The sequence below is a fragment of the Tachypleus tridentatus genome, chromosome 10 (assembly GCF_004210375.1).
Source record: "Tachypleus tridentatus isolate NWPU-2018 chromosome 10, ASM421037v1, whole genome shotgun sequence".
Classification (NCBI taxonomy): Eukaryota; Metazoa; Arthropoda; class Merostomata; order Xiphosura; family Limulidae; genus Tachypleus; species Tachypleus tridentatus.
The window spans coordinates 131,556,973-131,581,452 of NC_134834.1; the positions used below are offsets into that span (position 1 = coordinate 131,556,973).

General features: G+C 32.9%; 2 protein-coding genes across 12 annotated transcripts in view; one reads left to right on the plus strand and one right to left on the minus strand.

Annotated features, from left to right (window-relative positions):
• Positions 1-6,176, plus strand: part of LOC143230328 (integrin beta-PS-like) — an 88,940-nt gene extending 82,764 nt beyond the window's left edge. For all 5 annotated transcript variants that reach the window (XM_076463686.1, XM_076463682.1, XM_076463684.1 and 2 more), the window contains 2 exons: positions 2,442-2,608; positions 4,738-6,176. In XM_076463686.1, coding sequence (XP_076319801.1) covers positions 2,442-2,608; positions 4,738-4,845 — 275 coding nt within the window. In that variant the 3' untranslated portion in view covers positions 4,846-6,176. The remainder of the gene's footprint in view (positions 1-2,441; positions 2,609-4,737) is intronic.
• A 6,201-nt stretch (positions 6,177-12,377) lies between these two features.
• Positions 12,378-24,480, minus strand: part of LOC143230329 (bestrophin-2a-like) — a 43,983-nt gene continuing 31,880 nt past the window's right edge. For 2 of the 7 annotated variants that reach the window (XM_076463688.1, XM_076463690.1), the window contains exons 6-10: positions 24,178-24,336; positions 22,582-22,662; positions 18,262-18,413; positions 17,606-17,857; positions 13,291-15,553 (exon numbers count right to left, since the gene is read on the minus strand). In XM_076463688.1, coding sequence (XP_076319803.1) covers positions 14,602-15,553; positions 17,606-17,857; positions 18,262-18,413; positions 22,582-22,662; positions 24,178-24,336 — 1,596 coding nt within the window. In that variant the 3' untranslated portion in view covers positions 13,291-14,601. Of the gene's footprint in view, positions 12,850-13,290; positions 15,554-17,605; positions 17,858-18,261; positions 18,414-22,581; positions 22,663-24,177; positions 24,337-24,480 lie in introns of those variants that run through there. The other 5 variants (XM_076463689.1, XM_076463691.1, XM_076463695.1 and 2 more) reach the window with 4 other exon arrangements.

Genomic DNA, 24,480 nt, shown 5'->3' on the forward strand with positions numbered 1-24,480 from the left:
ATTACTGTTTCTAACCTTATTATTCTTGCAGTAATACTCTTTTCACTGTGCAAATAATTTTTCAATGTTATCAACATAAGATTTTTATCTTTTATCTCATTTTTTCATCAAAGACATATTTTAAAAATTGCACTGTTTCAAGTACAACCTTAGATGTCAATAGTTAACACTTAATTTGAATACAATGCAAAAGTAAATTATATAATATATCATTCGTGTTTTAATTTCAGAGTACTTGAGCAAAGTCGTGACAAACATCGTCAATAGTAGCATTTGTCCTTACGTAGGAGACTCGCATCTTAGGCACCAATTGCTATGATAGAATTCCTTTGTCTAGTACAGTGCCCTCGAGTCCCATGTATAGAACCGAAAACTTTGCTTGCAATGGCTAAATTATAGCTAGAACCCAAATCTAGAGAATCTACATAGTCATCTTCTTTTTTTTTTATCTAGCTGATACGGCTGAAAGTTAATCATTTAGCACGAATGTATAAGTAATTGTGCTTTCACACCTCATTGTTTATTTGTAGTCAAGCACAAAGCTAAACAACGGTTTTTTTTGTGCTCTGCCCACCACAAGTATCAAAGCCCAGTTTCTAGCATTGTAAATCTGCAGACATACTGCTGTGACACTTGGCAACTCACAGAGCATGCTATTAATCATAGAATATGGCTACTAGAGTATTATTAGTTCGTTATTAGTGTTGTTGCAGAATGGTTAGTATTATTATCTGTTATTAACAAGGTTATAAGTAAAACTAAGAAAAAACGTTTTAGTAAAGGTAACGCAGGTGAAGGAAGTAGAGAATTACGCCTTAGTCTGTCAGTCAGATAGTTAAATAAATTTGTTTTTACTCTACCGATTTTCTCAAATGCTTTGGTGGTTTGATGTTTTGCAGTTGGTTTGTTTGCTGCTCAACAGTATGTGTAAAGTGCTTATAAATTGTGCTTGAGATTTTAGTTTGTACTACATATCTGGACCGTTGCTACTATAAGTATTACCGTACTTATACATATAGAACTGAATTCATGTTTTCTCTTCTGAAGTTAATCCATTGTATTTAAATTCACTAGCTTCTTTGTCAGCCCTTTTGGTACTTTCTTCATTGTTTAAAGTTAATTATATTTGGTTTGAAGAAAGTCCTTTTGATAGAAGCATTCTTTAGAACTTGTTGCAGGTATTTTACTAATCGATTTCAAGCCCTTCAGAATTAATCCTAATAAGGTTTTTCTATGATCGAAATACAACCAACGTTCTTTCTGATAAAAATAGTCCTTTTAAAACATTTTAAGACGCTAGTTCTATCGGTAATATTTCATTCGACATTCTAATTCATCTGTGTTGAGTTTGATAAACGTTTATATAGATGACTTTTCAGGTATTGTTATATCGTTATTTTATTTTAGCATAGAAACTGCAGATGCATAAATATATGGTATATATCAGCCACTTTTCAAAAAAATGCATGCAATAAAGTATCAAGACCAATGCCATAATTCCAACTAAAACTCTAACACAGGAAAGGCAGAAGAAACAGCACAGATTATCTCTTCTGTATAATATTTTGAAACATACATAATTTTAATTAAATAACTAAACAAAGAAAAACAAAGGCTACCATTTAAAAATAATACAAAAAACTAAAAGGCACTTTCATACATTTAGTACAATGATATATAAAAAAGACATACCCTAGATGAGCTCTTGGACCGTTACATTTTAACCTTGTTACACGACTAGCAATAAACGTCATAAAATATAACTCTTACTGACCTGTTATCATTCGTTCGATAGCTATTCAACTTTAGATTGCATAAAAATTAATAAATATATAATAATGGTTATTTAACGAAAATAATGGCAGTTACTGTAGGGATTAAAACATGATAACATTTTCCTCAAGTTCCGTTTTTATTATAAGTAGTTACACATGGCATCATATCTTCCACATGTTGCAACGATAATTGATGGAGTGGTTATAAAATAACATTTATATTTTAATAGCTAAATCTCGTAAGTACTGTATCTTGATAATAGTGTGATGAAGTACAAGCAAGTATCGATGACTGATTTTTACGTATTTTACTGCTGAAAATTTAACTACAATGTTTAGAAAAACAATAATAATGATCATAATAATTTAAAACTAATGCTCTCAATAATATTATGGAAACCAGAAAACTAAAACCTTCATCGAAAAAATAATAAAGTTTATAGTTGAAATAACATAAAAGTATAAAAGGTTGGCTGTAGTTATTGTTTAGTAGCTGCCTTCCCTTTAGTCTGTAACTTCAAAATTAGAGACGCCTGGTGCAGATGGCCGTCGAGTAACTAATGACTAGTAATAATAAACTCTGTTTTTGTATAAATAATTCGGAATTTTACTTATTCTTTGTTACTTGCTATATGTGTATATATATGTAGTTTTCTGTTTCTTCAGATTGTCCAAGAGAAATCCCTATGGCGAAAATTGTTGGTGGAATTGCAGGAACTGTTTTTGTAATTGGGTTACTTACTATTTTGCTGTTTCGCATCTTTGTCCACGTGAAAGATAAGTGGGAATTTCAGCAGTATCAAAAGGCTTTGGAGAAAGAAAAGTGGGCTCATGTAAGTTTATTATTTCTTATTTTTAATATTTGTAAAATCCAGTCAACATTTTGTTTACTTTTTCATTGTCAGATACATATTCTGCAAAGGCTACTTTTGATTCTCATTCTTTGTAACAGATTGTTCATCAGATATTCTAATCTGTTTTAGCAGTTTGTTTTATGACAAATACTTCTAGATGTTGTTGTTTTAACTGGGACAAAAATATTTCAATCTATGGTATGTCCAGACTGTGGATTCAAGTATTTGTGGTTCGCAACCTGTTGACAGAGGTATGCTATAAGAATAACAGCCAAATCCCTCTATTCCATTAGACAAGAGTAGCTGAAGAGTTGAAGATGGGTACTCTTGATTAGTTACATCCATTACAATTATATAAGCTGAAAATTAAGGTCAGCTATGTAAACATATCCCTTGGATGAACTTGCTTGAAATTCTCAACCAAATAAAATATTTTATTGGTACTTCTTTTTATGTCAACGATGGTTCCTTTATCGAAGTTTTATTTTTCTTTAGTTTCCTTTAGATCCTTTACCAAACGCTTATTTTTCCTTTTTATCAGTTATAAACCATATCTTGGAGTGTTAAATCAGCCATAGTTCTTTCAACCTTTTTATTTATATCATTCACAAATTCTTCTCTGGCTTCTTTTTTTGACAGTCATTGTTCCTTATTGCTAAGTTAAATGTCTTTCTTGGTAAGCCTTCTTGTTAGTCAGACATTCCTTGCTGGCTTCTTATGGTTCATTTGTTTTACCAACCACACATTGTTATACCAACGTTATACTATTTTGTCAATCATTGTTCTTTTGCAAAGTACTTCTGTGTGTGTTGTTTTAGTGAGCCAAGTACATTTAATGAATTTTTTTTACATCAACACACATCCTCCCTAAACATTTCCAGTTCTTTACTGTAGGTCACTGATAATTTGTCAAATAATCCTAATTTTTTTATCGTTACTTGTAGATGTTTTTTGCTAATAATTCTAATTTAGGTTTGATTTATACTTTTCATATTAACCAAAAATTTGTTTTGGGTTTATTTTTGTTTGTCAGCTCTAAATTCTTCTTCTAGCACCTCCGTTTTATTGTTATTCTTGTTTTCTATCAACAACAGATACTTTCTTCCTTCTACGTTTTTCATTTCTTTTTCTGTACCGTTGTTTCTGGGGAGTCTTGGCATCTTAACAAAGCCAGAAACTATAGAGAGCTTGGAAAACTGCTTTTGGTTATTATTCAACAGTCTTGGAAAAAGGATATACCTCATATAGTTCGTCTCATTGCCGCTATCGCCTAAGAGGAAGATGAGTTCATTAATTCACTGTTATTCATTGAAAGACGTGGAAGACATTTTAGTAAAGTAAAATGTTAGAAAGTAGTGTGGAATGCTTGGGTTACAGTTTAAGCCACAAAAAGCCGCTCATCAGCCTCAGTAAGTCTTCATCAATTATACTAGGACATGAAATAAGAGGAAATCAACTAGAATCGATTTTCAACAGAAAGGTTTTACTCCATTTAGCCGCGGGCCATGAAACTTCCTACTCCGCTAACAACTAGGCCATGCTCGACTCTCTTGTAAGTGACAGAGGCCTTTACTCTATTCTTGCATACCACTGTGTCCCTGATATTGCATCCCACTCGAAGTAACAATGTTATTCATTTCGGTAACTAAAAAAATAACAGAGATGAAGAAGTACAAATTATTTCAGAAGTAAAAATTATTGTTTTGAACATAGCGCAAAGATATACTATCCATTCCTACTTTGGTATCGATAAATTAGAAGCGAGGTAGCACCACCCACCACCAACTCTTGGGCTACTCTTATACCACTTATACATTATAACACTCTCACGAGTGAAGGATTAACAACGAAGGCTAGAGTGTTTGTTCTTTTCCTTTATTCATGTTCCTGAAATTTTAAAAATCTTAAATTTATATATGAATAAGGATGCACCTGTTTTTACCTGTCCTTGTATTCTATAAAGGCGAAATACTTGTGTTATATTCTTATTTCATTTTCTTAGCTTTGTATAGACACGTGTGTAATTGTTGGTAAAAATACCGACTTTCATTACGTTTATAAAATGCAGGATAACAAATTTATTACCATTTTGTTTATTTGTTTTATAGGATAAGAATCCACTATACAAGGATCCAAAACAGACATTCAAGAACCCCATGTATAGACGTAATGAAGATGATATAAATGAAAGTGATGAGAGATACGTGTTTCAATAACTTTTTTCTAACATAAGCTGGACAAACTACCCAATTAATACGCAGTATCAATGATTTTTCATTATTAGTTGTAATGATATATTTAAGGCATAGAATTTTGTCATTGCTCTAAATATTAGACCAGCAATGACAAGGCTGTAAAAATCTCTTGGATTATCCTCGATAATTTAACCTTTATTCTTTATTAAACTTCAGACCTCTAGTTTGAGAACACTTCTTAAGAGATTGTTGATTAAAATGTGATATTCTTCAAAATGCTCTCACTATTAATCAATATTTGAAATTATGAGTTAGGATATGTACGATTCACGAAGGATAATTATTACATAATTTAATGATTATATATATGTTACAAATTTCTCTTTTTTCACAAAAGAAAAATATTGAAAATAAAATCATTTACGTGGATATTTAATGTATTCCGTGATTGATTTTTCTTAAAGTTGTGAATTCATCTTCACAGCTTTGGTCAGCAGACCATAAATATTCAATTAGGATTCCTATAATGGTGATGTGCATATAAAAGGTAACATTCTAGAAGGATAGTTATTAAATGTTTCATTTTACACAACGTACCAAATGTCTTATTCTTATATTGCTAGTATATTTTGTAATTATATTTTACCAAGTTTGTGAATCCTACTTGAATTTCTACGACTCTTGCTAAAACAGTTATTTGAGAACCTTGTTTTAAAGTAAAAGTCATCGAAATTAAATGTCGTAGTCGTTTCTTCTGAGTATTCTTGTTGTTTATATTGGTTTGAATTACTCTAAAAAAAGCAATACCTAGACAGTTTTCAAGTTTTGCATATTAGTTTTTAATTCGAGTTATGGTTTGTGAACAAGGAACCTGCACAGGTTACAAACTATAATAAATAGTTATAATATTTTTATTTAATGTAAAATAACTCCGATTTACCGAAAATTTTAATCTGTCTGTTTAAAATTAAGCATAAAGCTATACAATGAGCTATCTGTGCTCTGCAAACCACCAGTATCGAAAGCCTGTTTCCAGCGATGTAAGTCTGCAAACATGCCGCTGGCCACTGGAAGGTCGAAACTTTTAACTTTATCTTGTTAATAAGCGAAGAAAGAAATTACTGCATTTTTTTTTCTGGAACCATTCTAGTGTATACAACTGTATAGTGCAGTTGCATGAAATAATTTCGCTTCTTTTGGTTGCATATCAAAAGTTATATATTTAGGAAATTTTAATTACTTCATTGTTAATTTAATTCAGCAAAACAGTGGTAATAACCATAAATTATTTTTTTGTATTGTAACGGTGGATAATTGAAGGTTTTCATAAAAATAAACTGAGAATTTATAAATTGAGAAAATATTTCTTAATTCTACTACATCCAATAATAATCATTAAGAAAATGTTATTATTTCTACATTTTGTTTGAGCAAACTTCTCTCTCCCGAAGACAATGTTTATTCTATACATACGTGGGCACAGATCTACAGAGACCCACATTAACAATAACGAGTTTTCATAGCTCTGTTGCCGAATAACAGCAAGTACAATCCGCTTAGAATACAAAGAAATAATCATATTTTATTATTTTTAGAGCCTACTAAGAATTATTTACTTTTTTTTTCGGTCCTACTAAAAATTATTTACATTTTTATGGGACCTACTAAGAATTATTCACATTTTATTATTTTTTTAAAACCTACTAAGAGTTATTCACAATTTATTAATTTTAAGATTTACTAAAATTATTCACAATTTATTATTTTTTCGGACCCACTAAGAAGTATTCACATTTTATTATTTTTCGGACCCACAAAGAAATATTTACACTTTATTATTTTTGGACCTACTTCATGAAATATCTAGATCTCTCACTTGGCTTGATTACAGTTTACTGATGACTCAGCAGTAATATATTGAGGGCTTATAACCCTAGAATTTGGAATTTAATCCCTTTAGTGGGAACAGCACGCATGATCTATATTGTTACTCTGTGTTTAGCAACAACAAAACATGATTGCTTAATCGATAGTCACAAGGAAACTGTAGCTGAAACTATCTTGTATCGCACATATTATTACGTTGATCGTTGTGAACTATCAAACATCTTAATAAAAAGCCACCTTACATGCAACTTATTTGACCCTTAAAAACCTTAGAGTGGGAGACAATCCTACTATTGGTTGATAAATGGAATTTAGTTTTAGATACAAAGCAAAGGACTTACAGAAAAAAAAAACTTTTGTATTTTATTGATGATACCATTATTTATATTATTTGAGTTTGTTAAAGAAATCAACTTAAACGCCAATTTAAAGAATTGGTGGATGAGTCTAAGACTTACTAAGAAATAGAAATATATAATTTATTATAACAGAGTGAAAATTTAAATTGTGGCATTTAAGAAAGTTTTACATTCCAACAGAACATCTTCCTAATTTTGCTTAGTTAATATATCGCAATTCTTTTTACGATCGCAACTATGTCTCAGTCTTACTTTACCAAGAAAAGTGAGTAATACGGCGATTTCTTGAAATTTCGCTCTCGGAAATTTGTCCCTTAAACAGTATCACTATATTGAAATGCAGCTCATTTACTATTTTGTTTGTTAAATTTCACGCAAAATTACTGGTGAGTTGCCTGTACTAGTTGTTCCTGGTTTGGTAATGATAGACTAAAAAGAATATAACCAGTCAATAGCGCCCACCGTCTACCTATCTATTATCTATAACGTCCCACTATTAAAGGTACAATAGAAGCCTAAATCGCAAAAGCAAACGCGTTTTTTATCAGATCAAGCCTTAAGCTTATATGAAACACAATACATGGCCAAAAGTATGTAGACACCCTTTCTATTTAGTGAGTTCAACTATATGAGCCACACCCATGCTAACAGGTGCATAAAATCAAGCATACAGCCATGCAATCTCCATAGGCAAACATTGGCGGTAGAATGGGTCGTACTGAAGAGCTCAGCAACTTTCAACGTGGCACCGTTGAATAGGATGCTACCTTTCCAAAAAAACTGTGTGTCAAATTTGTACCCTGCTAAAGCTGTCCCAGTCAACTGTAAGTGCTGTTATTGTGAAGTAGAAACGTCTAGGAGCAACATCAGCTCAACCACGAAGCGGTACTCCACACAAGCTCACAGAACGAGATCGTCGAGTGCTGAAACGTGTAGTATGTAAAAATTGTCTGTCTACTGTTGCAAAACTTACTACCAAGTTCCAAACTGCCTCTGGAAGCGACGTCAGCACAAGAACCGTTTTTCGGAGCTTCATGAAATGGGTTTCAATGGCCGAGCAGTCGCACACAAGCCTAAGATCACCATGCGCAATGTCAAGAGTCAGCTAGAATGGCGTAAAGCACACCGCCATTGGACTCTAGAGCAGTGGAAACGTGTTACCTGGAGTGATGAATCACGCTTCTTTATCTGGCAGTCTGATGGACGAATCTGAGTTTGGCGGATTCCAGGAGAACGCTACCTGCTTGTATGCATAATGCCGGGAGGAATAATAGTCTGGAGCTGTTTTTAATGGTTCAGTCTAGGTTCTTTAGTTCCAGTGAAGGAAAATCTTAATGACATTATAGAGAATTGTGTGCTTCCAACTTTGTGGCAACAGTTTGGGGAAGGTCCTTATTTGTTTTAGCATGACAATGCCCCAGTGCACAAAATAAGGTTCATAAAGACATGGTTTGCCGAGGGTGGTGTGAAAGAACTTAACTGGCCTGCGCAGAGCCCTGACTTCAACCCCATCGAACATCTTTGGGATGAAATGGAATGTGGACTGCGAGCCAGGTCTTCTCGCCCAACATCAGTGCCCGGTCTCACTGATGCTCTGAATAGGAGCGAATTCCGCAGCCCTGTTCCAGAATCTCGTGCAAAACTTTCCCAGAAGAGTGGAGGCTGTTGTAGCAGCAAAGTGGGACCAATTCCATATTAATGCCCATGGTTTTGGAATGAGATGTTCAACAAGCACATATGAGTGTGATGATCGAGTGCCCATATATTTTTGGTTGTGTATTTTTTGTTGTTGTTGTTTTTTATAGTTCACACATCTAGTTTAGTAAAATGATAAGAGATTTTAGTTATCTCGTTCCAAACTCCACTTTTAGTTTAGTTTTCAAAATGCTTGGGTACTTTCCCTAATATTACTTGGCGTTTGGCACTGATATCACGATCAAGCTAATATTCATCCTAAAAATAAATATTATTCACTTTAATTCTGGTCAATCAGATGATTAGTGTCCAATTTTTTGTAGCAAACGTTCAGTAATGAAATGTTCCTATTCTAGAAAGTAAACAAACCATAGCGCAGAAAGTTTAGTAACGAGATGTTCCTGTTCTGAAATGTAAGCAATCAGTACTGCAGAACGCGTTTAGTAACGGGATGTTTATGGGGCCTGGCATGGCCAAGCGCGTAAGGCGTGCGACTCGTAATGCGAGGGTCGCGGGTTCGCGCCCGCGTCGCGCTAAACATGCTCGCCCTCCCAGCCGTGGGGGCGTATAATGTGACGATCAATCCCACTATTCGTTGGTAAAAGAGTAGCCCAAGAGTTGGCGGTGGGTGGTGATGACTAGCTGCCTTCCCTCTAGTCTTACACTGCTAAATTAGGGACGGCTAGCACAGATAGCCCTCGAGTAGCTTTGTGCGAAATTCCAAAAACAAACAAACTGTACTGGACAGCAAATAAATTGAGTGAAGAATTCTAACACGGTTAACTTGGAAATTATCACACCAAGAAATGGCAGGAATACTGTTTTACGGGGAGAATTATTTTTGCCCCGAATCGAAAAAAAACTTTCATCTTGTGATGTTTTGCATTAATATTGCATTAATCATCTAAGTATTAACAACGTAACTTCCATTATTTTACTTGCGCGTTATAACCTATATAATTTATCGATTTGGTATTTATTTTCTTCAACAGTGGTGATTTAAATGTTTGGGTTTTATGAAATAACACAATATTTTAATGAAACATCTTTGCTATACTGATATTCAGTGATGTAAAAGCTCTTTATTTAAAGGATGAATGATCATAGAATAGATAAAGATAATGTAACAAGTTATTACATGTCTTATGAATATTATCATGAAATTACGCAAAAGCTTCAAATATTCAGTGCTTTGTAGTCACTAATATGAAAGCCTACACACTGAATAGATGAAGTGAAAAAAGTGTCATTAACCATTGTTCAGTTCTTCATATTATATAGCAGCTATATATGTGTGGAGTGGAATTATCCGACAATAGAGTAACCCGTTAACACACGTTGATCAATGTTTAGATTCAACTGGACCTCACTTGAACCTTGGCTTTAAAATTAAACAATTTTCGGAATACTAAGTTGGTTTATTTATTAGTATCATAATACCAAGACTTGTAAAGCATGTTCCTTTTGCAGCGAGTGGAACGAAACATTAGAATATAATATACGAATACAATCACTTAAATATGAAAGTGATATGTAATACGATTAGGGTTAGCAAATGGTTTTGTTAATAATGACTTATAACGGATGAAGGGTAATACAGTCCTGCTATAACAAGCTCATAATTGACCAACTAAGAGTGAAATGTTTGAAAATATTTGTAACAGCACTGTGTTTTTTGTAGTTACTAGCAAGTGTTTTTGGACTTTTGTTTTATTTAAATCACTTCTGTTCTTATAACTCTAGTTACAACAGTACGAATACATTAAACAATAAAACAGTAAAATAAGGTATGCCAATATTTTATAGTCGTTTCTGTAATTGTGTCACAACTACTGTTGTTTATTACAGAATTCCTCGAAAAGCTATCCATTTACATTTTTACTATACTTAATATGTTACATTAAGTGTTACTTATTTTCCTTACTCATATAAATATTGATCACATACACACCCATGTTTTAGTAGAGAATTATGCTAATAGTTGCTCTACTTGTAAAATTATTGTTGTTTGCAATAACACTGTTTATTTCTAGACATATAATGATTGTGACGTCACGGTAATTTGTACCAATTTGAATTTTTTCACCTATGGATGGTGATTGTTGCTTGATTATTGTCACAGCTAATGGTGTGTTGGATGTTTCAAACACTGAAGTAAACAATTTTGTCTGTTACCAATGTCTTTACTGAATGTAAATGGCACATTTAAGGAAAGACACTTAACTGGCAGCGAATAGTTGACGCTTAATGCTACTATTTTAACAGAACAGTAATTTATCGAAACCTGACGACTCATTCCTCTCAACACCATACTAACTCCTAGAGTACAAATATTTTTTTGTAAATAGTAAAAGATGAGCCTCACTTATTGATAAATTTGTCTGGCTTAGGATTGAAACATAATGTCACTGAGCACGTTTAACTCTTTCAGCATACATTAAAAAGTTGGTAGTCAATTCATGTTATTCTGTTCAAAGATCCGAATAACGCTATTGTAGCAGTGGATGCTACTGTCTTACTGACTTTGGCCAGTAGTTCAAAATCGGTGACTGTGGTCAGTGCCTACAATCACATAAAGTGTGGTTTTGGTTGAAATAGCTAATAATTTTAGGAGCTTTTTCTATCGGAAGGAGATCGACTACCTTTGATTATTCTTTACCCCAAAATTACTGATAGATTTCTATAGCGTAAAAACATATTAAGTAATTATGTAGCAAGTTATTTTTAAATACAAGTTCCCTAATAACACAAAAATGTAAACAATATTACATTCAAAGTTTCAACTAATCCCTTCGTTTAAGCCCATTTGTGTCTTTATCACTTCTTTACACCGAGTGTTGTAATATACAGTGCCATTAATAGTGGAGAAAGTAAAACATTGTCAATTTCAGCAGACAGTCAGTAATTCCTTTATCATTACCATTACAACTTATATTTAATAGAAAGAGATATGCATATCTAACATTTCCCAAGTGCATATATTTCGTGAATTAAGTGAACTGAAGGTTTCTCATAACGTTTGGACTTGATCACATTTTTCTTTCACCTGCTTGGAACTTCGTTATATTCTGGTTGAACACACAAACGTAAGCCATTATTATGAGTTAGTTGTACTATTAAATTGGTTCATGAAACTAATTCTTCAAATAACGTATGTCGTTTCTTATTGAATCAAGTTTTACTGAATTGTATCATCTTCTACCAGAATTCAAAGAGTAAAACGCTTAAACAGAAAGCTATTACTAATTTATTTCGTCTTAGTGAAAACACTAGTTAGCGGTTTATTATAGAATGTCTCTTTACATGAAATGAACTGGTCTGATACGACCAGGTGGTTAGGATGCTTGCCTCACAATATGGCGGTCGCTCCTTTGCACTTCCGTTCCACTAAATCGTGAAGTTGTTATAATGTACTGATCAATTACACTATTCGTTGGTAAAAGTTGATGGGCGGTGATTACTAGCTAGGTGCCTTCCTTCTAGTTTTAAATGCTAATTTAGAAACGACTATCCCAGATAACCTTCGTGTAATTCTCTCCGAAATTCAAACTGTTAAATAATCTTTATAAAGTGACCTGTTGAGTGTTGGAAAGGAAAGGAGCACAGAAATAAACTCCATGAAAGTAATACTATATTATTGTAAAGTGATAACACAATGAGATATTTTACAATGAAAGTCTTATTGTGTTTCTTTACTTCACTTTTGTTATAAAATCACACATATTTCTACTCAATAAGTGTATTTACATAAACTTTGAGTACTACGCAATTGTTAATTTGTTTCTTGTCAAGAGCAAAGCTACAAAATATATCTTATTTTCTCTTTCCACCACAGATATCGAAATCCCATATATAGCGTTATAAGACTTCATACTTACCACTGAACTACTGTGTTTATGCCCATTGTTTTTAAAATGAAGGTAACACTAGAGTCATGTCCAATGTTTACCCTAATGTTTCTTTAATCTTGGCTACAAACTTCATTGAGGATTACTTTTGGTCCTTGGGCAAGTGTAAACTTTAGGAGTCTTCTTACAGTAAACCACTCCACATCTATGTTGCTACGAAAGTATGGATACCAAAACTGGAAAGAAGACCAGACACTAATGAGAATACTGTAAACCTAAATAAAGAAAGCTTAACTTTATATTTCGTAATCAGTGTCAGAAGCATTAACTTATCAAATTTACTCAACTCACGATTCTGCTAATGATGCCCTAGAACTTTTATTCCGGTTGTTTTCTATGTTTCTAGAAGTGAATGAAAAAAAAAAGTTATTTTTAAGGTATCCTGAATATTAGTGTAACCTGAACTAATTTTAATAGCATATTTTCACGTTATATATAAATGTTTGAACAACTGCTAAAGAAGAAATTGTGAAATGCATGGTTTGTGACACAAGTTTGCTGCGTGACCATATGTGTGGACAGTTTAAATGGTTCTTTGGTTCTATGAAAATAAACATCATAAAAGGTTCTTTTTTAATCCCACTTCAAAATAAATAGTTCTCTTTTTTCAAATCCTGTTTCACGATAAAAGATTTTGTCTTTATTCACATCCTGTTTCAATATAAAATATTCTACGACTTTTTATATTTACATTTCACTCCATGATAAAAGATTCTGCTACTTTTATAGATCCTTCTGCAACATACGAAAAATTCTATATAAAATCCTATATACCGGTTTACTATACAAGATTCTGCTTGTTATTGTTTTGTTTCATCCAACTAAATGCTGTATCTCTAGCCAGTAAAAAAGTGACCATATTTCAGAGAGCCCCTTTGGGCTTCTAAAGATAGTAACAGTAGACAAAGAAATGTTTGTCAAAAGAAATTCAAAACAAACCAATCCATTAAATATAATATTCACCTTGAAAATATTTTGTTTCTGTTCTGAGTCAAGAACCAATAAGTATTTAAAGCTATCGCGTACGTGTTTTTGTCTGTTTACAAAATGCAGATTTCAAACCAAGTTTCATTGATTAATTCAAAAAAAAATGTTTGAAATATAATTTTTTATTGTTATGTGGAGAGTAAAGATTGTTTGTGTTTTGTTTTTTCCTAAATTTATTGTCCAAATAAAATAATATATTTTCATCATAATAACTTAAGAGATGCTCAGTAGTTCAAAGAATGAACACACTAGAGCTTTGCTTTATCATCATCTACAAGGTTTTCCATATACTTTATTTACAACTGTGCCACTAGGGGCATGAAAGGGTTTATATAAATCCTAAAAAAAAATCGATCTATATTTCTGACATTAGATTACAATAGTTTGAGCTTAATCTATTATCATTACTACAAAATAAAACTCATTGTTAGGTAATTAATTGTAATGGGAACATTTTAATATAATATTTGTAAAGTTTTAAATATGTTTTAAGTTAAAATTTACTTCTGCTGCTTAAATAACATGCTTAGGAACAGTTCTTGTATTATGTAAACAGTTTATTTTTTCTTAGTATAGACTTATCTACTATAGCCGTCGTTCATAAGTGGAATTTCTACAGTCTATTATAACAGTTCTACGGCTTATTAATAATACAAATACATATATATCGCCACTATGTTGTATATGGTATCTAATTCAGGTCCAACTTATACGAATATTGACAGACAGGAACTAATTTGAAAGTTTAACCAATTTAGCCGTTGATACAAATGTTACAATAAATAATTAGTTCTGCATATAAAAAATCTAAATTTTCAGCATCTATATTTCTATAAATTATTTAAAATGAGAGTGAATTGAAAATACTTAATTTGTTTAATGCTATAATGTGTTCTTTTTCTTTCTTTCTTTTACTACTCAGGCTATGGTTTGTTTTGAATTTATTTAACAATGTTCCATAAAGATTTTGATGAAAACCTGTTTGAAGAGATAAGTAAATCGAGAGGTTCTGTTTTGTCTAAAATTTTGATGATACTTTGCACGCGTCGTCCACTTTGGTCCTCAACAAGAGTTTCTTTAAAGCTGGTGCCAGACTCACAATGTTGATGATGTTGTTCGTCTGGTACTTTACAAATTTGTTTTGTGCTTGGCTGCGAGGAACCACTAATTCTTGCATTGCCAAGAATTTCCATATTTTCACATGACTGATATTTTAAATCTAATGAACCTGCTTTACTGAAAAACGTTTTGTTAGCGGTTTTGCTTTTAATTTCTGTCAAGTTTGGAAGACTGACAAATCGAACAAGGTGATTGTTTGGATCTGTTCTGTTTGGTAATGTTTTGGCATGTTGCACTGTAGTTTCATTCTCATCCAACGTTAGTTTCCTACGAGATAATAAGTTAAAAGCATATTTTGTTTCATTACAAGATTGATATCGATCTTTCGGAACCACTTGTGCATCAGAATCTGCGAGATTCGGCGTCGAAGAAGTAAGATTGAAATTTAAGCTTTTTTCCTTTGGAATTTGAAGCATAGAACTTGCAAGTACTCTTTGTGAAACAGATAATTCTGGTAAAAATCGAACGCCTTTACGAATTTGCTTCACACTGAGATTTCCTTTATCTGTCAATTGATTTTTATGGAGCGGATTTGTGGCTTTAGATGTAGACTTAAATCTTTTGATGTGTTTGAGAGATATTTTTGGATTGAATGGACCAACCATATTTCCAACAGCAGAGAAATTCCTATTCGAAGCACCAGGAGTTCGTTGCATATTTTCTTTTGCAACGTTTGAATTATTTATATCGTTTCCAGATGCTTGCCATGTAAAATCTTTAATGTTAGGAACCTGTGCATTATTATCAGACACCATTTCATCCGTACCAGAAGACCTACGATGTGAATAAGTTTTAAGTATATATTATTGAACTCTAACTAATTCAAATTTACAAACTTTACGTTTTATTCTTTAAAAAAATCGTAATAATTTTAGAATTTAAAATAAATCATTTCGAACCACGTAACAGATATGTGATATCATAAATTAAGAAGTATTTTAAACTATAATACCTTTTATATAACATTTAATTTATCACTTATTTTTTTATTTGTATTGGATAAACAGAAATGCATTTACCAGTACATCTTCAATATCACAATAAACGTGATATGTCTACTACATTACAGCAGAAAATGTCAGTTTGCGTTACATTGCTCAGAGCTTTTCTATAGATTGTTTTATTACCGTAAGTGTTTTTGATGTTTACTAAATGAAACTGTAGACTAATATGGGCATATTTTTGTTTTGATATTTAAAAACTATTACTTAAAAACATGACAAATAATTGTATTAAAGTTGTCGGGTTGTCTTTTATCGAATAGCTTTGTGAATATAAATAACAGGCAAAAGAACAGTTATCATTAACATGAAAATTTCAGTGTTACCTTAAAAACATGATTAAGCCAGTTATTAAGTTTGTTGTGGTAAAACTCATATTACAACCACCACTGGCGCTGCAATACGAAAGCTTGTAAAACAAATGGGATGCATCATTTCTGTTTCATATTTATAAAAGAAGAAGTTCTCTCATAGTAAACTTCACTAAAAGAATTTCAAGGAGAAACTTGGCGCTGCAACTTTTTAAAGTCAAGATTAGTGTGATCACCCGTGAGTTTTAAGTACATATACTTAGATACTTACAAAAACTTATAGAGGACTTTTGAATATATTAAGTTATACGACTAGGGAAAATCCTTCATGTAAATATTGAAAGATAATACTTTCTTTAGACGATAGAAGTTAAAATTAGTTGCAACTGTTAAAGTCTATGCTTTAATTTTGAGTCCATAAACAGTACTGTGCAAACGTGTTAGGACGAGAGAATATTTTGTCATTCTTTCCATTTTTATAGAGCTAATTCTTCCATGCCATTGCAGAATGTAAATTTCAACACTTTGGTAATGCGTCGCTGATCCCTGTTGACAAATGAATGAGCCAGGATGAAAATATTTATCATTCTTTAGAATTCTTGCCACCAACCCACAGCGGCACAGTGGTATGTCTACAAGATCATACCGCTAGAAACCGAGCCTCGATACACTTGGTGTGCAGGGCCCAAATAGCGCATTTGTAGCTTTGTTCTTAATTATAAACAAACAAACTTTAGAATTCCCATACACTTGTAGCAAGGTCACAAAGGTTCTTCTTGAGTGAACATAATGATCAAATGTAGGAACTGAAATAACCGTCTTGGTACCCCTCCTGCATTGTCTTAGCTGTATAGAAAGAAGCTAGCAAACAGCTAGTATATGGTACCAGTACATACTAGAAGACATTTGTTTAATAGCACTGCATAAATAAACCTTGATAAACTCAGTGTTTAACACTATATGCTAAGTTTTATTTTGTCATGCCACAGCCAAAAAAGCACAGAAAATTATCAATAGTGCAGAAGGTTCGCATAAAAGCTTCTCGTGACGTTGGTTAGAGTCTCCAACAAATCTCTCAATCTAACTGAGCAGGTGTGAGATTTGATGGATTAAACATTTGAGAAATCAAAAGTTACTTTCAAGGAAACTTTAAAGAATGTATTAAATGACACTCTCACTAAATATGTTGAAACAGTGCCTGAAAGACTGTCTGTTGTTATTAAAGTGAAAGGGAGACACAAAATATTAACTTCTTTTTGAACTCGAGAATTTCTACCGAGTTTCTGTTGTACTAAATACAAAGATCAATAAAATATTGATGTTTCACCAGTGATATACCTACCATTGTTCTTTGAAAGTAGCCTGAAATCTAATTTTTTACTTTGTCCTAACACATTTGCACAGTACTGTGTATTTTTTAATAGTAAAAGTTTTATAAAACAAAGATCTGGATATTTTTAATTAAGTGAGTGCCTTAATATTGGGTACAGGGATAAAAAAGGGGAGAATCTTACCCCCAGGTACCTGAGGAAGGATAGTAGACAGTATCCGGTAGGCCATCGTCGGATTCTGCTGATATACCCAAATGCTCTCTCTCGATATCCACAAGGCTACCACTAGGACTCACGCGTCTGTTGACCTTCCCACCAAAAATTGTCCAAACCGAAGCCCTCCGTTGCCCAGTATTAGGCTGATACCAGGTATCATCATTATCTTCATCCTCTCTGACGTCAGGCATAACCATACCTTGTTGTTCAGAGGGTACACTAGAGAATGTTTAGACTCGTTAGTATTTAGTTTGTTTTCAGCTACTTTTAGCTGGTATATTTTATTTATTTCTCACAAAACCAATATACATATAAATCTTATTAAGAATACAGATTCCGATTATTTTTAAAAACTAAATATATAAGGATGCAAATAACCATAAAAACTAACAGGCATGATTTATCTGAAAAAAAGAAGAAAAAATGTGTGTAAAGCTACATTAAAACACAAACTTAAATTTATTGTGCATTTCATGTCGTCCGATAACATATCTACGACAAAAAAATTAAACAATTATTGTTCTGTAAAACTGAATATAACATTTTCACTGACTCATGTTTAGAGTTTTGTCTTAAAATTCCAGTTACTATTTGGTGTTGCTATAGTAACGAGAACTACTTACTGCATGTATGCCACAGATCCTCGGTAAGTCTTCTTTTTGTACGCAACAGAAGCTTCAGTATACGGTAACCTCATATCAGTCTCGTCAAAATAACAGTCTCGGACGAGTGGAGGAGGAGCACAACTCAACGTGTCTACTCCAAGATAAGAAACCTGGGCGAGTAAACCATGTCGCAGATCACTTAAGACAAGGTACGAGTAATTTATTATGAGCATAAAACACAATGATTCATGACATTACACAAAAAGGTGTCAGTACATGGTAATGAATTAAAACAAAGAGTTTATGAAACCCTATAGTACACATTTGTATCAATATGATACTAAAGTAAAAGAGAAGGATTATAATTATGAAACCCTACAATATATGTGAAGTTTCAGGACGTGATACAACCGAGGATAATCGTACTTTACGAGAAAGGTATTGCTTTTCAATCCACACCTACTCAACTTAAAGATCATGGTAACGCACTACTGACTGACACCGCCATACCAGTTGTAACAAGCTGCTGCGAAGGAAAGCGAATTTTGTCTTAAACGACACACCTTGACAAACTTTCTACATACATTTCACTGTGTACTAGACTTTGGATTCCAAGACCGTCTTTGAACAGACAACCAAAACAAAATACATTAGTCCTAACTCACGTATCCCACTGTGTGAATTTGCACCAGAAACAAAATAAAGTATTGCAGATGCACCTAGAAACTTGAAAGGTTTCTTTGGCCATTTTTTCTTTTATTTCTTATTTGAAACTGAAGCTAAGAGCTTGTAAGCATCTAATTATCAATCTTGTCATTATATTATTAAAGGTTACAGAGGATAGGCCCAAATTGATTACAGTGAATATATATGGGTTAAAGGATTATCTTTAATAGCCATAGCCCTCTTTCAGATGTTAAGGTTGTGTTCGTCAATTGCCAATTAAAGGCTTTTACTTATACTTCTTTATAGTATAAATATATACTGAGTTGTTGTTGGGCTTAGGATTTTTCTACAGTAGGTATCTGTGATGTGTTGGCGATAAATGCAAAGATAAACAAACAACACTCTTTCTACCTGTTTTCAATATAATATATATATATTTGAACTAGTTAAACGTATCTACAATTAACTATTTACACTATAAAGATTATAGGGATATCATAAACACTATATGGTTCTCTTTTTTTTCGCACTAGTATTCTGTGTTAATTCAATTATAATTTTAGGGCATGTTACCGCAGAAGTTACACTGCTCTTCCAGTAATCATTTGGTATTCTTTCTTCAAAATATCCTCTTTTTCCTTTAATCAAAGTGTACTCAGACTGATTCAATTACTTTAGATCCACGCTTTGATGGAATAAATTATTCTTCATTTTCTCCTTTTCTACTGTTAGTCTTACTCTAACATATTAAAGTTAAGCCTATCACTTTTACCTCAGTTAACTTTATGTCGAGCTTTTCCTTGGCCATAACTTTACTCTCTTCTGTCTGTTTGCTATTTCCTGCTCATCTCATACTTTTTATGTTTATTACTAAATCGTCTATTCCCTATGTTCTCTACATCAGTGAGTTGCAAAACAATTCCAATAATCGTTTCTTATAATAAACAAATTAACAATAATAAAATATTCTTTCACAAAATAAACTAAATAATAATATCTACACAAAACTGTCTTTTATATCATGACACCTTCTCTTTGAGGATGGGCCGGGCGTGGCCAGGTGGCTAGGGCGCTTGACTTGCAATCTGTGGGTTGCGGATTCGAATCCCCGTCACATCAAACAGGATCGCTCTTTCAGCGATACACATTTACCCACTATTCTTTGGTAAAAGAGTAGCCCAAGAGCTGGCGGTGGGTGGTGATGACTAGCTGCATTCCCTTTAGTCTTTCACTACTAAATTAGTCATGGCTAGCGCAGATAGCCCTCGTATAGCTTTGCGAGAAATTCAAAAACAAACGAACAAACCCTTTTCGGATGAAAGCGTTGTTCTGGTTTGTATTAGGGTATATTTTATCAGGATCCGTTGCTGCCTTAAATACTCAGGATTAGGTGTCAATATGTCATTTTGCTTAAGATGTTCTTTTTGTATGTATGTGGGAAGGCGTACAAGTTTGAAACTAGAATAATATTTTGTATTAACGTTACTAGTTTTCTTAGTAAACGTAAATAAATACACGTGCACAAAAACAATGCCAAAGTTCCATAAACCTCTTCATGAATTTTATGATATACATGCTTTACTTTGTTACTAAAATACACCTGGAATAGCATTTTTATTTTATTCAAAACTCTACTAAAACTGAATATTTCAATAATGCAAGAAAGGTTATAAATCTCATCGTTTGTTTGAATAGTCGCGTAATCAACAAAAGATTGCATGCTGTCACGTTTATACATTTTTAAACATTTTTTCTACGTATACGTAGTTTACGAAAGCCTTTACAAATTTTATAGACAAATTTTGTTGTTTTATGATACACTAGGTCCAGACGGTTAGGGCGCTCGATCCGTAATCTGAAGGTCGCGGGTTCGAATCCCTGTCACACCAAACATGCTCGCCATTTCAGTCGGGGGGGCTTTATAAAACGTGACGGTCAATCCCATTATTGGTAAAAGAGTATCCCCGAGTTAGCGGTTGATGGTGATGGCTAACTGCATTCCATCTAGTCTTACACTGCTAAATTACGGACAGCTATCGCAGATGGCCCTCGTGTAGCTTTGCGCTAAATTCAAAAACAAATGTACAATACAGTAAATGATATGCGCATATTTAAGACGTATATGCATAGTACAAAAGTAAACGTAATATAAATATCGGTTAAGAAAATAAGCCCCTAGTACAATTATTAACGTCTTCATAATCAAATGTTATTTCAACTACTGCTTTTAAATATTATCGAATAAACATTAATATAATGAGTTTCGATCCTTGCTTGAGTCCGATTTGAATTTTTAATAGCGTATAAACACTTAAAACTTACCTCAGTGCTCTCAAATTTCATAGATTACGATACTTAACTAAATGATACACATTTCTTAAATTCTCTAGTGCTCACAACTAAGTTATCTGCTTTTCGCTCTAAAATAAGTTACGTATCGAGAGCTAGAACTTCACAAATAGACGTCAAGTTAGGTGGTACAGAAAGTGAGAAAACTCGTTAAAAAAAACACAACAGAAATTATATTGTAACACACACAGACGAGTTCCCACAAAATATAGTTTCCTCAAAAATAATTTTGCTCGAAGGATAAAAGGCCTTACGTGGCCCGATGATCAATCTGTGAGTGACGGGTTCGAACCCTACCACAGCCAAAGTTCGTGTTTTCAGTTGTGGGGGCATTACATTTGACGATCAATCTCCCTAATAGTTGATAAAGAATGATTCAAGAGTGGGTGTAGAATAACTGACGAGCTTCTTTTTTATTTACTTTATCATTTCAAAATTAAGGACGTTTAGTTCATTTAGTCGTCGAGATTTACCAAAGAAACAATCCCTGTGCATGCCTATATATTTAGAATTATTAAATATTACCCTTACTTTACTTCCTGGTACCTATTTGCAGATGACTAACTAAAGGCAGAATAGCAAAGTCTTTTCACACGTACCCGTAATACCTAAGAAGCGCACTCTACTGTTAAAGACACAACTTTAAGCTTATAAAACTGTGAGATTTATTTCTAGAATGACAACTTTTTTATTTATATAAAAACAATTCTTCTAATGTAAATGTCATAGATATCAGGTAATGCTCTTTTCGGTAAACTTCATTTACTGAGTATGAAAAATCTTGTGTTACAAAATATTAATTCTTAATCAGTTTCTTGGCCCGGCATAGCCAAGCGTGTTAAGGCGTGCGACTCGTAATCTGAAGGTCGCGGGTTCACATCCCGGTCGCGCCAAACATGCTCGCCCTTTCAGCCGTGGGGGCGTTATAATGTGACGGTCAATCCCACTATTCGTTGGTAAAAGAGTAGCCCAAGAGTTGGCGGTGGGCGGTGATGACTAGCTGCCTTCCCTCTCGTCTTACACTGCTAAATTAGGGACGGCTAGCACAGATAGCCCTCGAATAGCTTTGTGCGAAATTCAAAAACAAACACTCAGTTTCTCATAAAACATTTTACACTTCTATCGAGAAGAATATTTTCAAATATAGTCCATGAAAGTCCAATGAATATAAATTTAAAGTGTAAATTATTGTCAAAGTTTTTTTTTCTTTTCACAATTTTTTGTAAACAATTAATAATATTAAGAGCTAAGTAAACGGTAAAATAATATGTAGAATAAAACGATGGCCGAATAGGGACGACTGAGAGTCTTATGAAATTGCACCTTGATATGTCGATCTATAATCCAGTTCAATTCAAAATCTTCATCGTCATCCCCAAATGGATTAATGAGTTGCTCGGCAACCTGTAAACGTAAAATGGCTATTTTAACAGACAAACAAAGCATCTGATACATTTTACAGTAGCTTTTATATTATGCAATATTGAATTGTCCCTTAATAGAATGGTTTGAAAAAAAAATTGATCTGTTATTATACGGTGTGGATGGTATTGGAATACAGTATACCAATGAATTTCATACAAAAATGTAGTAAAGTGTATGGATAACAGTGAAATTTATCTTCGTGAAATATTGATTGTCGCAGCGTTGCATTGATTATTTTAACTCTTTATAAGGATCCCACAGCCCCCTACCGGATTCTTAAACACATTATTTTAAACTCTTTATGAACCACATTTTCTTATGAATTCGTGATTCTTTGTTTAGAGAGTCATTAGTATCGTGTGAATAAAATTAAAATCAAATAAAATACCTTCAATATTACAATTAATCCCAATAATTAATAAGTATCATAACAAGCAGAATAACATAAAATTAATTACTCAAAATGATGGAATATATGGACACCACCAAAGAAGTTTTTAACTTTTTAAGGTCGATAATTAGAGGGTTAATAATAAACAGCACATAATATTACATTAAAGTAAGGCAGAGGAAAATACAGCATTTCATAGTGAAGGCGGAATATTGCAGTGTACTTTGATATAGTATAGTATTATTTGACAGATATAATATTTGTTTTAGTTGATGAATTATTTATAACTAAGTGGGTTATCGATTGAATAATTATATTATCTGTGTTTGTACAATATGGAGCTGTAATATGCCTATTTTATTCCTTTCCAAATTATGTTTGCGGGCGTACACTGCTAGAAACTCTTTTCATTACTCGTGGTGTGCTGAACATAGATGGTCCATTGCGTAGCTTTGTGCTTAACGACAAACAATCCTTTCAATATTTTGAAAAATTTAGTTTTGCCATTCGGAAATATTGAAAATTTATTGATAAAATAAAACTAATACCTCAAATAGAAACGTGTTCAACAACCTAATATTAATATTCACTATTTATCACTTTATCGTTGTTTAATCATACTTAAACCTATTAAACACCCACTATGCGACGTGAGAATATTACTTTAATTTGTATAACTCAGAAATTTAGTTAAAAAATACAAAAATACACCCCCAATAGGAACTTGTGATTTTGAGAACACGCTTCCAATGAGGTCAAAACGTGCTTAATAATTTTTAATTGATTCTCCTACACAGAGACACAGCAATTTATAATATTTCTAAACGTTATTTCTCGCAAAATTAATTTTTGTGTTGCTTCTGTAATGTCTAGTGAATTATCTGGACTTGGTTCAGTGTTAAGACACCATTTCAGACTGTACACTCCATGCCCATGATTTCGAGTCGACACTAAATCAAGACAAGCGAAGTTTACATACTAAATAAGCTATCTCTTTAATCCTTGAAAATCAAAGAATTATTTCAAAGTCTTTGAATTAAAATAGACTAATTCAAAGTGTTATTTTATAAAATATATTCAATAAACATAATAACTACGCTCACTTTTAAAAGGCCCGTGTAGAACAAGAATTGAAAAATGGTGAATGCCGGAACGTAGTAGTCAAAAGGTCGTTTAGCTTGAATAACAGGGTCCGGACTATTAATATATTGACGACCAAAAACACAGGCGACAAAGAAAGTGTAGGTGGCCAACGTAACGACCTGGACAGTAATATATTATAGACAGTTTAATTTTGTTTCATAATTCTTGTATGAGAGAATGAAGTATGAGCGCTTCTCACTCTTACTGCGCGAGCAAAAAATATTTCTTATATTTAAATATATGTTTTAAGAAAGTTCTTTCGA